This window comes from Colobus angolensis, unplaced genomic scaffold, assembly GCF_000951035.1.
Source record: "Colobus angolensis palliatus isolate OR3802 unplaced genomic scaffold, Cang.pa_1.0 Scaffold247, whole genome shotgun sequence".
In the NCBI taxonomy this organism is placed as follows: Eukaryota; Metazoa; Chordata; class Mammalia; order Primates; family Cercopithecidae; genus Colobus; species Colobus angolensis.
Genome location: NW_012115677.1, coordinates 1,729,439 through 1,743,045, shown reverse-complemented (window position 1 = coordinate 1,743,045; position 13,607 = coordinate 1,729,439). Strand labels below are relative to the sequence as shown.

The window sequence follows — 13,607 nt, the reverse complement described above, 5'->3', positions numbered from 1 at the left end:
CCATGGAATACTATGCAGCCATAAAAAAGGATGAGTTCATGTCCTTTGTAGGGACATGGATGAAGATGGAAACCATCATTCTGAGCAAACTATCGCAAGGACAGAAAACCAAACACCACATGTTCTCACTCATAGGTGGGAACTGAACAGTGAGAACACTTGGACACAGGATGGGGAACATCACACACCGGGGCCTGTTGTAGAGTGAGAGGAGGGGGGAAGGATAGCATTAGGAGATATACTTAATGTAAATGACAAGTTAATGGGTGCAGCACACCAACATGGCACATGTATACATTTGTAACAAACCTGCACGTTGTGCACATGTACCCTAGAACTTAAAGTATAATAATAATAAAAAAAGAAAAGACAAATATTTAGGTTGATGGATATCCCAATTACACTCATTAAAGGTATTAAATTATCACATGTACCCTGAAAATATTTATATCTATTATATATCAATAAAAATTAATAAATGTTTTATAAACCTGACAATGACAAGCATTGACAATGCTTTGGAGAAATTGGAGCCCTTGTGTATTGTTGGTAAGATTGTAAAATGATGTGGCTGCTATGGAAAACGGTATGGAAGTTCCTAAAAAAATAAAAAATAGAACTGCCATATGACCCAGCAATCCCACCTCTGGGTTATATGCAAAAGAATTGAAATCAAAGTCTCAAAAAGGTATTTGCACACCTATGTTCGTAGCAGCACTATTCACAATAGGCAAAAAGTGGAAGTACCCTGAAATGCCCGTTGTCAGATGAATGGTTAAAACAAATGTGGTGTATACATAAAATGGAATCATATTCTGGCTTAAAAAGGAAAGAAATCCTGTCACATACCGTAACATGGATGAACCTTGAGGACATTATGCTAAGTGAAATAAGCCATCGCAAAAAGACGAGTACTGTATGATTCCACTTATTTGAGACATCAAAAGTAGTAAAATCCATAGAACGAAAACTGGTGGTTGCCAAGGGCTCAGGAAAGGGGAGAAATGTAAAAAATTTAAGACAATTCCCTCTTAATCCTACTGTTCTAACATAATTGTTTTTAGTTCACCATTTAGAACTTTTACTCAATGTGTACATAATTTTAAGCAGTTGTAATTATAATACATATATAATTTGGGGATCTACTTTTTTAACCTCATATTATTTCATAAATAAATACTTTTTCCATAACAGGGGGAGTTGTCATTTAATTGGTATATAGTTAAAGTTTAGCAAGATAAAAACATCCTAGAGGTCTGTTTCACAACAATACGAATATACTTAACGGTACTGAACTATACATTTTAAAATAGTTAAGATGTCAAATTTTACATTATGTGGTTTTTAATCACAATTAAAAAAAAAGCACACTACAAACAACAGAACTTGGCCTGTGTCGTCCTCATTGCACAGCTGGGAACCCATAGACACTTTGCCCAACTCTTGTATTCTCTTTATAGGACTTTCTGCCTTATTTTTCTTAAAATGATTTCTCCCTTAGAACATATTGGTTCTTTTTTTTTCTTTTTAAAAATAGTTTATAAAATAGACACAGAAATTTATACAACTCATAAATGAATTCTCACATAGTTCAATTAATTTTCACAAAGTGAACACACCTATGTAAACATCACCCACCTCAAGAAACAGAGTATTACTATTAACCCAGAAGCTTCCATGTGCTCCTTCCCAATTACAGTACTCCCCCTGACCCCTGACCCCACTAATCCCACAAATAGTGGCCCATAAGGGCCACTATTCTGGCTTCTAATACAGTAGATTAGTCTTGCCAGAACAACTTGGTTCTGGTCATCGTTTTTTGGTCACTGTTGTGGCAATATCAGTGTAACCGTTAGATAAAGCAAGGGTCAGCAAACTATAGTCTATGGTCCAAATCCAGCCTGCTGCCTGTTTTTGTAAATAAAGTTTATTGGAACACAGACACACTCATTTGTTGACATGCTGTCTGTGGTTACTTTTGAGCTATAGTCACAGTATTGAGTAGTTGCAACAAAGACTGTTGCAACTGGCCCACAGAGACTAAAATACTATCTGGCCCATTACAGAAAAAAAGTTTCCAACCCCTGAGATCCAGTTTTGTTTCTAGATTGATCAACTGTCCTGGAACTCTCCAGGGAAAGATGTTAGCAGTCCTCTGTGTAAACCAAGTATAGGGAAGATCACTAATCCCACTGGTAGTTAACTTTTGTTCTGGTGACTTTAGTCGACAAATTGAGGCCAAAGTTTGAAGCAGTGGTAGCTGGGGAACCTAAGCTAATGAGACTGCCCTCATTAGCTGCCCTTATCTAGTGAAGAGGGCAGTGTCTACCTATCTTATCTTCTAGTATCATTTGCTATTCCATAGAGCCAGTTCTCAATCCTCCTCCTAAGCTCCCTATTGTATCCTGGAGGATGGACAGAAAACGAAGAACACCTGATCCACAATGAATGACATCATTCTATTTTTATGAGCTTCAACCATGAAGTCCTTGAGGGAATACAGCCAGGGAGTATTAGAGTTGGATTTGAGGGTGCATACCAGTGGCAGTACTGCTTACAAATCAGCCAATATTGCATTCCTTTGCAGGAACTCTGTCACGCTGTTTCTGAGGAAGTATAACTTTGCTTCTTTGCCAGCAGCTACACGGACATATTTTCCGCATTACTCAAGCTTCTGCTAGTGGCCACCTGGATGTGACAGACAGAGTCAAGCCTAAACTGAATTAAAAGTCGTCAGCCATCTTAATTCATTTCCAGGAAGTTAAAAATTATCCACAATATATTTCCTGATAATAGGAAAAACTAAGGATGTTTTTGCCCTATTTTGAATATTTCCGTTTAGAACATAAATAGATGAGCAGTGCTGGTAATGTTCCCTTAAAGTCCTCTGTATGTGGCTGCCTATTTTGTCCTATTTATGTTAACAATGAACTTGAGTGAAGCTAATGAGAAGGTTATTTTAGGGCCTTGGAAACCACAGTAAAGGAAAATGACAGTTCCCATAGAACCGTAGTGTGACTGAAATAGAAAGGTGGTGACTGGCCTCTCTCTGTAGAAGCAGGAAAGGCAGGCAGGAGAGGGTTGATGATACCACTTTGAAGCATTTGATTTGCTTATTAGTATGTCCAGTCTCTTTCTGTTCAAGTTTTCTGACGGCTGTGGAGACACAGAACAAAAAATTCCATTTCAAAATGACTCAAAGAGGTAGAGGCTTCTGCTAGGTCCCTTCTGCATCCCCTCTGTAACACTTCAGTGTGGTGGACTTCATACCTCTCAGGGGACCACTGCAGGGAGAAGGAACGCATTATGGGGGTGACCATCTTATCACACGTAAGCAAGAGCACACTGAATAATAACTGAGGCTGCCCGGAGGGTGGCAAAGGAAGAATATTTTTGTTCTGAGGAACCATGTTGAGTGGCAGGACGTTACAGTGAGAGCCATCCAGTGCAGTTTCTGCTAGGGATCACAGACGTGCCAGTCTGCAGCACCCTGGGTGAGGCTTCGGGTTTGATATTTAATGTCTCTGATGAATATGGGTCAAGGCAAATAGATTGTTTAAAAGCTCTACTTTCAAACACTGTGAGAACCCGGAGGAAGCCGTGACTTGGCTCTTCGGCAAGTGCCTCTGTGAACCACCATCTTTTCTTATCTAGGCGAGTCCTAAGTCTTTGAAAGAGCCAGTGTTGTCCCATCATAGAGTATTCTATATGCAGATTATTATACAGCAGAAGCACTGTTTACTGATCTTCTCTCACTTTATTTTAATGCAACGGGGAGGAAGTACTGGTTGTTCTCCCATGCTGGCCAACTCTCTGGCACATTTCTTTTGGTCTCTGTGTGTCTCAGGCTCTCCTGTCACTCCCATTTCCCATTTCTCACATATTGTCTCAGCTGTTGGTGAGAACTGAAGTCAGGAAACACTCACAATCTGAAAGTAAGAAATTATGCATCACAAATAATAGTCTTGCTGCAGGATGGTTGACATTTCATTTTTGATTAAAATGTATATGGCATCTAGGACCAGATGCAGTGACTTGCACCTGTCATCCCAACACTTTGGGAGGCCGAGGTGGGAGGATCTCTTGAGCCCAGGAATTTGAGACCAGCCTGAGCAACAGTGAGACCCCATCTCTACAAAAAATGTGAAAGTTAACTAGGCGTGGTTGCGTGTGCTTGTAGTCCCAGCTACTTGGGAGGCTGAGATGGGAGGATCACTTGAGCCCAGGAGGTAGAGGCTGCACTGTGAGCTGTGATTGCACCACTGCACTCCAGGCTGGGCACAGAGTAAGCCCCTGTCTCAAAAAAAAAAAAAAAAAAAAATATATATATATATATATATATAGCATCCAGGCCCTCATTTCTTTCAATAAGATTGCCCAGATTAATGGTTTTTAATTCCACATTTCCTTTTTGTAATTTATTTTCAATTTTACTATAGCTCAAATTTATTTTAAAAGCAAGTTAATTCAGAGAAATGAAAGATACATTTAGCAATTTTTAAGTTAACATAATTATATTTTATAATTTCCTAAAAAACATCTCCAGTGTGTCATATCTCAGTTATTTAGCAAATGTAATGAGTCTTTTAAACTGAATAACAAGAGCAGCTGCTATTTTTACTTTAAAATATCCTGTAATTAACTATCTACCTATGGAAAGTTATCTATGTCAAGCAAAAGAATGAGTCTCACTATACTTCACTTTGTGAATATCTTACCATTGAGAGGATGTTCTATGTGAAAAAAAAATATGGAGAGAGTAGCTAAAAGTTTTATGCTTATAAATTTAGGTTATTTGTTTATAAGCTGACTTTGTTTAAAATTTTATGCAGTGCTCTTAGAAACATACTTTTAATTTCATAAGTTTAAAGAGTTTTCTTTTATTAGACAATAAATTTTCTCAGTGATGTGTGGAAATTTCCAACTTTGAGAGCTCAGGTATTTGCGTAATTGATGTGCAAAAATAACTTTAAATTGCTTTTTGTTACATGGAAACCTAGAATAAATTTTCATAATTCATATTAATCGTATTATGTCATACATAAATGGTTTAATTCAATTTCTTAGTTGTGATGTTCAGTGTGATTCAAAATGAATTCTGAATATTTAAGGATGGTTAGTGTGCATATTCCTTCTTTCCCTCAGCAATATTGAGTTTAATAAGTGAATAATTGAGAATTTGCTTCATTGGGCTGTACTTAAACAGATCGCTACTTCCCTTTTACTGCCACTAGCAAAAAGCAATTAACTCTGAATCACCAACCTAGGAGAGAAAAAAGAAAAAAATTTTCCTCCAAGAAAAATTGGACATTAATATACCTGTTTAGAAAGTCAGTTAGACAAGATGAAGACAGGGCAGATTTCTCCACACTATATTATTTTATCATTACTGACCTGCCTTACCAGCAGCTTGATACTGAATATTTCACTCATCATCAGAGCAGTAATTCCTTCAATTCCCCTGTTAACACAGATACTCTTGCAGTTCAGGAAATTAAATCATACACTGAAGGTGTTTGTTGTCTCATAATCATAATTATGATGATTGACCAAGCCGTGGGGTCTCAGAAGCTCTCACACATTAATGGGAACTATGGAGTTGTCAGCACTGATTGGAGAAGCTGCTGAAAACCAAATTGCAGACTCTGGTGCTGCTTCTCTGTTTTGTTTCTGTCCCACAAACCCGTATATTCTCATAGAGCATTTAATGTTCCTGTTGCTCATCATTTCATCATATAACTTTGCGTTGTTTATATTTCTTATAATTCAAAGTATGAGTTTAATTAATTATGTATTTCTGATCTGTCTTAATGAAGGGTAACTCCAATCAGCATTATTTTTACAATGTATTTACACTATAAGCCACAATGAGGTTTTAATTTCAACTTGATACTTCATAATCGAGAAGAAAGTATGAATCAGAAAAGCAGAGATGATTTTCAGGGGGTTCATATTGACTTTGTTAGGGAGGCAGTGTAGTGTAATGGGAGAGAGCCTGGACTTTAGAGTTTAGCAGACTTAGGCTAGGTTCTGACTCTGCTCTTTCTGACTGGGTGACCTTGGGGAAATTCTTTATTCCCTCTGACATTGAATTTCTTTCTCTGCAAATTGGAATAATAAAATCTATCTGGGAGATACTGCTAGGATTAAATGGGGAAAAAATCCAAGTAAAGCATTTGACATAGTGCGTAGCCCATAATAAACATGTAATATGTGTTATTGTTGTCATTTTTAATGCTACTATTATCGGTATAATTTATGTAATTATCTGATTTCTTTTCTCCTAATTCCTGAGTGGGAAATAGTTGGAAAAGGCTTGAAAATATGTATATTAGCAAACCCTGACTATTGTCTTCTAATAGTAATCGAGCTCTTTTTATGGATTACATAGGCTAGAGTTGAATTTAGATGCTTGACATGTTTGGTTTCTGAACCAGATTGCAGTCACGTCACTACAGATTCATTTTCTCTTTAAATTGTAAAAATTAAAACAGTAGTACAGACTCATGTTTAAAACAGCAATCTGATCCAAGATTTTGTAGTCTGTAGAACTGATAATGTTTAATGTTCTCCATAAATTCATGGGGCTTAATAGGAAAGTACACAGAATTTTTAGAGCTTAAACAGACTTTAGAGATACTACTCTAATTCAAACCCTTCATCAAATGAGGAAACTCTGTAGGCAATTTGAATGAAGAATTCAGCTAAGATTCTTTATCTTTCTGTAAGAAGTAGATACAGCTTTGCAAAAGAGAGAGCTACCTAATAATGATTAAATTGTTATCATTGCTTCAAATTTTCATCTTATTGTTATGAATGACTATAAAATAAATTTTAGAGCTGCCATCAATGTATATACTGTTCCATTTTCTCTTAATATTATTTTCCTTTATTTATTTTATTTTTATTTTATTTATTTATTTATTTATTGAGACGGAGTTTTACTCCTGTTGCCCAGGCTGGAGTGCAATGGAGTGATCTCAGCTCACTGCAACCCCTACCTCCCAGGTTCAAGCAATTCTCCCGCCTCAGCCTCCTGAGTATCTGGGATTACAGGCATGTACCACCATGCCCAGCTAATTTTGTAGTTTTAGTAGAGACGGGGTTTCTCCATGTTGGTCAGGCTGGTCTCCAGCTCCCAACCTCAGGTGATCTGCCCTCCTTGGCCTCCCAAAGTGCCGGTATTACAGGGATGAGCCATCACACCCGGCCTATTATCTTTTATTTTTAAATTGCTACATAAGGTTACCTTCTTTGAACTGCATGGTTTGCTTGCTCATTCCCATGTTGTTGGGCATTTGAGTTTTCCCCACTTTTTCCTAATATAAATAGAACTGCTATACACATCTTTTTTTTGTTTTAAGTAGAGACAGGGTCTTACTTTGTTGTCCAGGCTCATCTTAATTCGTAGCCTCAAGCAGTCTTTCTGCTTGGGACTTTCAGTGTCAGGATTACAGGCATGAGCCACCTCGCCTGGCCGCTATGCACGTCTTGTATTAGGTTACTCCCCTGCACTTCTCCCACCGCACTTAATTCTTAGAAGAATATTCCCACAAATTAATCAAGATACAGTATTACAGTACATTCTAGTTACTGGTAATTGGGCTCAAACTCACTTTACAGGTAGCTTGATATTGTAAACTCAAATACTATAGATTTCACTAAATATAGGTCTTCTTAGGTGGCTGCTTTTTGTTAGGCAGAAAATCTTTTACCTGCATGGAATGAGTTACAAAGAGAGTTTTTTTTTTTTTTTTTTCAAGGTGAGGGAAGAAGGGAAGGCTTGAGAAGACCCTAGGGAAATTTGACTCCTTTATAATTTCTCCTGAGTCTGATTTTCAGAGTGTCATTTTGTTTTCTTACACAGTATATCAGGCATACTCCAGTTTTTAAAAGTGGAGATATACCAATGTTACTGAAAAAGAAGGAAAATAGAGATAGAAATATTTAAAAGACAAATATATAGTTTTAGATTAACCATAAATAGGTTTCTTTCCATTAGTGCAGAGGTGAACATGTTTTGGACTTAACATCACATAATTCTTTTGTTACAGAGATACACTTTCATTTCTCAGACCTTAAATACAGATGGGAATTTCAGTCTTTATAGCAGTCCTGCTGCCAGATACAATTCAGTCTTGATGGGAAGGAAGTCTTATGGCCAGATGGGTGGCGATCCATGGTACAAGGCCATAAAGATAAAATTGGAAAGAAGAAAATTAAAACTATAAGGGCCTCAGGACAGGTCTTTGTAACAAAGATGAACCTGATTACAGGCAACTGCTTGTTCTGAGAGTAGGGGCTTCTTTAAAATTGTGAAGGAAATGCATCTCTTATTTTTATTTTTAGTTTAATTTATTTTTGGAATATATAATAAATTCACATGGATCAAAATTCAAATGAAAATTCTCCTTCCAACTGTGATCCCCAGCCACTCCTTTCCTCTCCCTAGAGCCAACCAGTATTACTGATTATGTGATTATCCTTCCAGAAGTATTTTGTACCTTCTACAAGTGAGTGTGTGTGTGTGTGTGTGTGTGTGTGTGTGTACATGAATATTGTACATGTAACCATACACGTGTATTTTCTTCTTATTTTAATGAGTGGTTACCGAATATAGACACTGTTATATACCTTGCTTTTTCACCTAACACCAAATCTTGGAAATTATTCTGTATTCCTAGAAAGAAAGCTTTTGCATTCTTTGAAAATACTTTTAAAATGGCATGTGTCTACAGTAGGTTAAAGTAATTCCTAATGCGTGGATTAGGCCTATTACATAATAACACTCAAGAAATTGTTGCCTGTAGCACTGCCCAAGAATACCAAAAAAAAAAAAAAAAAGCGGGGAAGGGGAGGAAGGAATTTGCCAGGTGCAGTAGCTCACGCCTGTAATCCCAGCACTTTGGAAGGTGGAGGCAGGCAGATCACTTGAGATCAGGAGTTCGAGACCAACTTGGCTCACATGGTGAAACCCTCTCTCTACTAAAAGTACAAAAATAAAATAAAATAAATGGAATGTTTGTGGAATAAATGAGGGAGTGAGTTACTTTATTAATTTAAGAAGCAAATAGGAAGAGACAGAAAGCTAAGAATTACCTGAAGCTCTGAGACTGTTGACCTAACCCTGACCTCAGGATGACATCATAAAATGCATATTTGTTTTAAGAGCATCAGAAATTTTCTTTAAATCTTCATCTTGGGAGATGTCAGTGGGAAGAGATGCCTTGGAGGTTGGGGAAAGAATGGAGTTATGGGATGGCCTCCAGATTCCAAAAGTCAGGAGACATGGCCATGGATTCACTGTGATGGGGCTCTAGGACTTAGAACAAGTGAGTTTAGGTCCTTTCTTCAAATGCAAAAAGAGGGGGTTGGAGTAAATTATTCCAGTGGATCCTTTTAGCTCTTAAATTGTGTTGTTTATAATTTTGAAATTTCCTGTCTGATCACCAATTAGGACATTTGTGATGCCGAAATTGTATTTGTAAATACATTAAAAATGAGGTGTCCTTTCTTTTTTATATTTATTTATGAGACAGGGTCTCACTCTGTTGCCCAGGCTGGAGTGCAGTGGCACAATTATTGCTCATTGCAGCCTTAAACTCCTGGGCTCAAGCAGTCCTCCTGCCCCAGCCTCCTGAGTCACCTGGACTGCAGGGCATGAGCCACTGCAACAGGCTCTTTTTTTTTTTTTTGAAACAGAGTCTCGCTCTGTTGTCCGCTGGAGTGTGACGGTGTGTTCTCTGCTCACTGTAAATTCCTCCTGCTGGGTTCAAGCATTTCTCCTGCCTCAGCTTCCTGAGTAGCTGCAATTACAGGTGTCTGCCACCACACCCGGCTAATTTTTGTATTTTTAATAGAGATGGGGTTTCAACATGTTGGCCAGGCTGGTCTCGAACTCCTTACCTCAAGTGTCCATCTGCCTCATCCTCCCAAAGTGCTGGGATTACAGGTGTGAGCCACCACGCCCAGCCCTCATCCTTTCTTTTTTTTGAGACAGAGTTTCACTCTTTTTGCCCAGGCTGGAGTGCAATGGTGCAATCTCACCTCACTACAACCTCCACCTCCCAGGCACAAGTGATTCTCCTGCCGCAACCTCCTGAGTCGCTGGAATTACAGGCACCCGCCACCACCCCCAGCTAACTTTTTGTATTTTTAGTAGAGACGGGGTTTCACTATATTGGCCAGGCTGATCTTGAACTCCTGACCTCATGAGCCACCACACCCGGCCCTTTCTTTAAGATAATAAAAAAACCACACAGGTTATTGGTAACAATGTGATTGTTAAGATAACAAAATTAGGCTGGGCGCGGTGGCTCATGCCTGTAATCTCAGCACTTTGGGAGGCCAAGGTGGGCAGATTATGAGGTCAGGAGATTGAGACCACGGTGAACCCTGTCTCTACTAAAAATACAAAAAATTAGCTGGGCCCAGTGGCGGGCGCCTGTAGTCCCAGCTACTTGGGAGGCTGAGGCAGGAGAATGGCGTGAACCTGGGAGGCAGAGCTCGCAGTGAGCCGAGATCATGCCACTGCACTCCAGCCCAGGCGACAGAGTGAGACTCTGTCTCAAAAAAAAAAAAAAAAAGATAACAAAATTAGAAAGTTGTTTGCCATGATTATATTTCTCACAAAAATTGGCTAAACTATTAAGATAGAAGCAGATTTACAGGGGTAGGACTAAATATCCCACATTTTGACACATTTTGAGAGAATTAAAGCTCTGTAGTTTCAACCTTTTATCAGAATATAATATTAAAGTTATTCACTAGTAAATATAATTGTCATAAATGATAATGTATATGTTTAACAATATTTAATTATCAAGATAGTAGCTAATAGTAAATAGAATTCATAGTGAAATAAATCTTCCTTTTTCCTCTTTATTTTAGTTAAATATGAGAGAGAAGCTAGTAAATACTGGGACACATTTTACAAGATTCATAAGAATAAGTTTTTCAAGGATCGTAATTGGCTCTTGAGGGAATTTCCTGAAATTCTTCCAGTTGATCAAAAACCTGAAGAGAAGGCAAGAGAATCATCATGGGATCTTGTGAATACGAGTGCTACAAATTGTTTCTCAAGAATGCACTGTCCTACTATGCCTGAAGAAAAAAATCATTGTAAGAAAAGTTCTGGCTCTTCAGAAGGTCAAAGCAAAACAGAATCTGATTTTTCCAACCTAGACCCTGAAAAACACAAAAAAGGACCTATGAAGACTGGATTGTTTCCCGGTAGCAATGCCACTTTCAGGATACTAGAGGTACTGTGCTTAAGGGACAAAAATGGGAGGTGACAAATAATTTGAAAATGTACATTCTGTATTACTTTATTAATAATGCAGATTTTTTTTCGGTAGAGAACTATCAAATCTAAATGAGCATTCAGTATACTTTGGTGCATAAATAATATTTAAGGGACTCGTCTCTTAATCAGTCAAGTTTTAAGCTTGTGGTTTAAATTTGGTTTTGTTGTGCTTTTTTTAAAAAAAAAATTGTCTGTTTTCATTTTAATCTGAGGGCAGTTTTAAGTACCAATGAAGTTTTGGCCTTAATTTTTACTCTCTTTGTTATTACCCCTTTTTAGGCGAAATAGAAATAAGTGAGATATATAATTTGCTATAATCTAGTGTAACCTTGGTTTTCTATTTTTACAACTAAACCCTGTCTTTCTGATTTTAAAGGCAATGTATACTGATTAGAGAAAATTTGCTAACGAGGAGATAAATTATCACCAATCCTACAAACAAAGGATTTAACCACTATTAACATTTTAGTGACCTTTTTCTTCTTCTTTTTTTTTTTTGAGACGAGAGTTTTGTTCTTGTTGCCCGGGCTGGAGTGCAGTGGTGCCATCTCAGCTCACTGCAGCTTCTGCCTCCTGGGTTCAAGCGATTCTCCTGCCTCAGCCTCCCGAGTACCTGGGATTACAGGCGCCTGCCACCACACTCAGCTAATTTTTTTGTATTTTTAGTAGAGACAGGGTTTCGCCATGTTGGCCAGGCTGGTTTTGAACTCCTGACCTCAGGTGATCCGCCCGCTTTAGACTCCCAAAGTGCTAGGATTACCGGCAGGAGCCACGGGACCCGGCTGACTTTTTTCTTCTTTTGTTTATTACTGTACATGTATTCTAAGTTTTGTTTGTTTCTATTTAACATGGTATCATAAGCAGTTTTCACTATCTTTAAAAAATCTCTATATTTTCATGGCTACAAAATATTTTACTGTGTGGAGTACTATAATTTTACGTATCTATTTTCACACTACTGGACATTTTAGTTGTTTTCAGGTTTTCTGAAGCAAACATCTTTGGGTATAGACTTTAGCTGCATTTTCTTTTATTGTTTTAGCTTAGATTTTCTAGTTCATAATTTATGAAGTTTTTAATACTTTTAAAACATATTGCCCACTTGCTTTCTAAGAAGTTGTACTAATACCATTCCATGATGGTGTGTATCTGTTTCATCACACTCTCATTGATTGAAATATTATTTTAATGTTTCCCACTTTGTTAGACAAAAATTGTACCTTGTTTTAATATGCATTTCTTTGATTACTAAGTAGGTCACATACTTCAAATGTTTAGAATCATTTGAACTTCTTTTGCGTTCTGTCCATTTATTTTCTCTGCTTGTCTTTTTCTTTCTAATGAGCCCTGCCCTTTATCATATATATTGCAGTTTTCTTCACAGAGTATTGGTTATTTTTTAATTTGGTTTATTTTGGGTTTTGGTGTGTAAAAATTTTAAACGTTTCCATAGTCACATTTCTTAATGTTTATTCCTGTGATTTATTTCATTGCTTTTGAGTTTAGCAAACTCTACTGAACCCAGAGATCCAGTGAGTCTAAGTGTTTTTTTGTTTAATAGAAAATCTGACATTGGTGACAAAAATTTAACTTTGCTTTTTTGATATTTGCTTGTTCTTTTGATTTTAGGTTGGTTGTGGAGCTGGAAATAGTGTGTTTCCAATTTTGAACACTTTGCAGTGAGTTTTAAGAGTTTTCTTTCTACAGAATTGTACATATTTATGGAATGTTGAGAAATTCTGGGAAAATATTGTCATGTGTGTGCCAGTCGTGTTTCTAATTCTTATATGAACAATGGCTCAAGCAAATTTCAAAAGAAATGTCTTAATCTCAATGTCTACTTTCATGTGAACTGGGAATTACTCTGAACATAGTGTTTCATAGCCATGGGTTGTCCATCATTGTTTTGAAGTAATTTTTTAAGCTTATGTGTATACGTATGAGAGAATAAGAAAAGAGGAAGCGGACCAGGCATGGTGGCTCATGCCTGTAATCCCAGCACTTTGGGTGACTGAGGTGGGTGGATCACTTGAGGTCAGGAGTTCGAGACCAGCCTCACCAACACAGTGAAACCCCACCTCTACTAAAAATACAAAATTAGCCAGGCATGGTGGCACATGCCTGTAATCCCAGCTATTTGGGAGGGTGAGGTAGGAGAATCCGCTTGAACCAGGAGGCGGAGGTTGCAGTGACCCAATTGCATCATTGCACTCCAGTCTGGGCAACAAGTGCAAAACTCAGTCTCAAAAAAAAAAAAAAAAGAGGAAGTGAGTTCACCCTTCCACTGAGCTGTGAACTGCTA

The 13,607-nt window shown here is 37.7% G+C and overlaps 1 protein-coding gene across 4 annotated transcripts in view; it reads left to right on the top strand.

Moving 5' to 3' along the window:
* The window catches only part of METTL8 (methyltransferase like 8), a 107,533-nt gene that overhangs the window by 79,434 nt on the left and 14,492 nt on the right, over positions 1–13,607 (top strand). For all 4 annotated transcript variants that reach the window (XM_011945933.1, XM_011945931.1, XM_011945930.1 and 1 more), the window contains 2 exons: positions 10,891–11,261; positions 12,935–12,984. In XM_011945933.1, the coding sequence (XP_011801323.1) occupies positions 10,891–11,261; positions 12,935–12,984 (421 nt within the window). The remainder of the gene's footprint in view (positions 1–10,890; positions 11,262–12,934; positions 12,985–13,607) is intronic.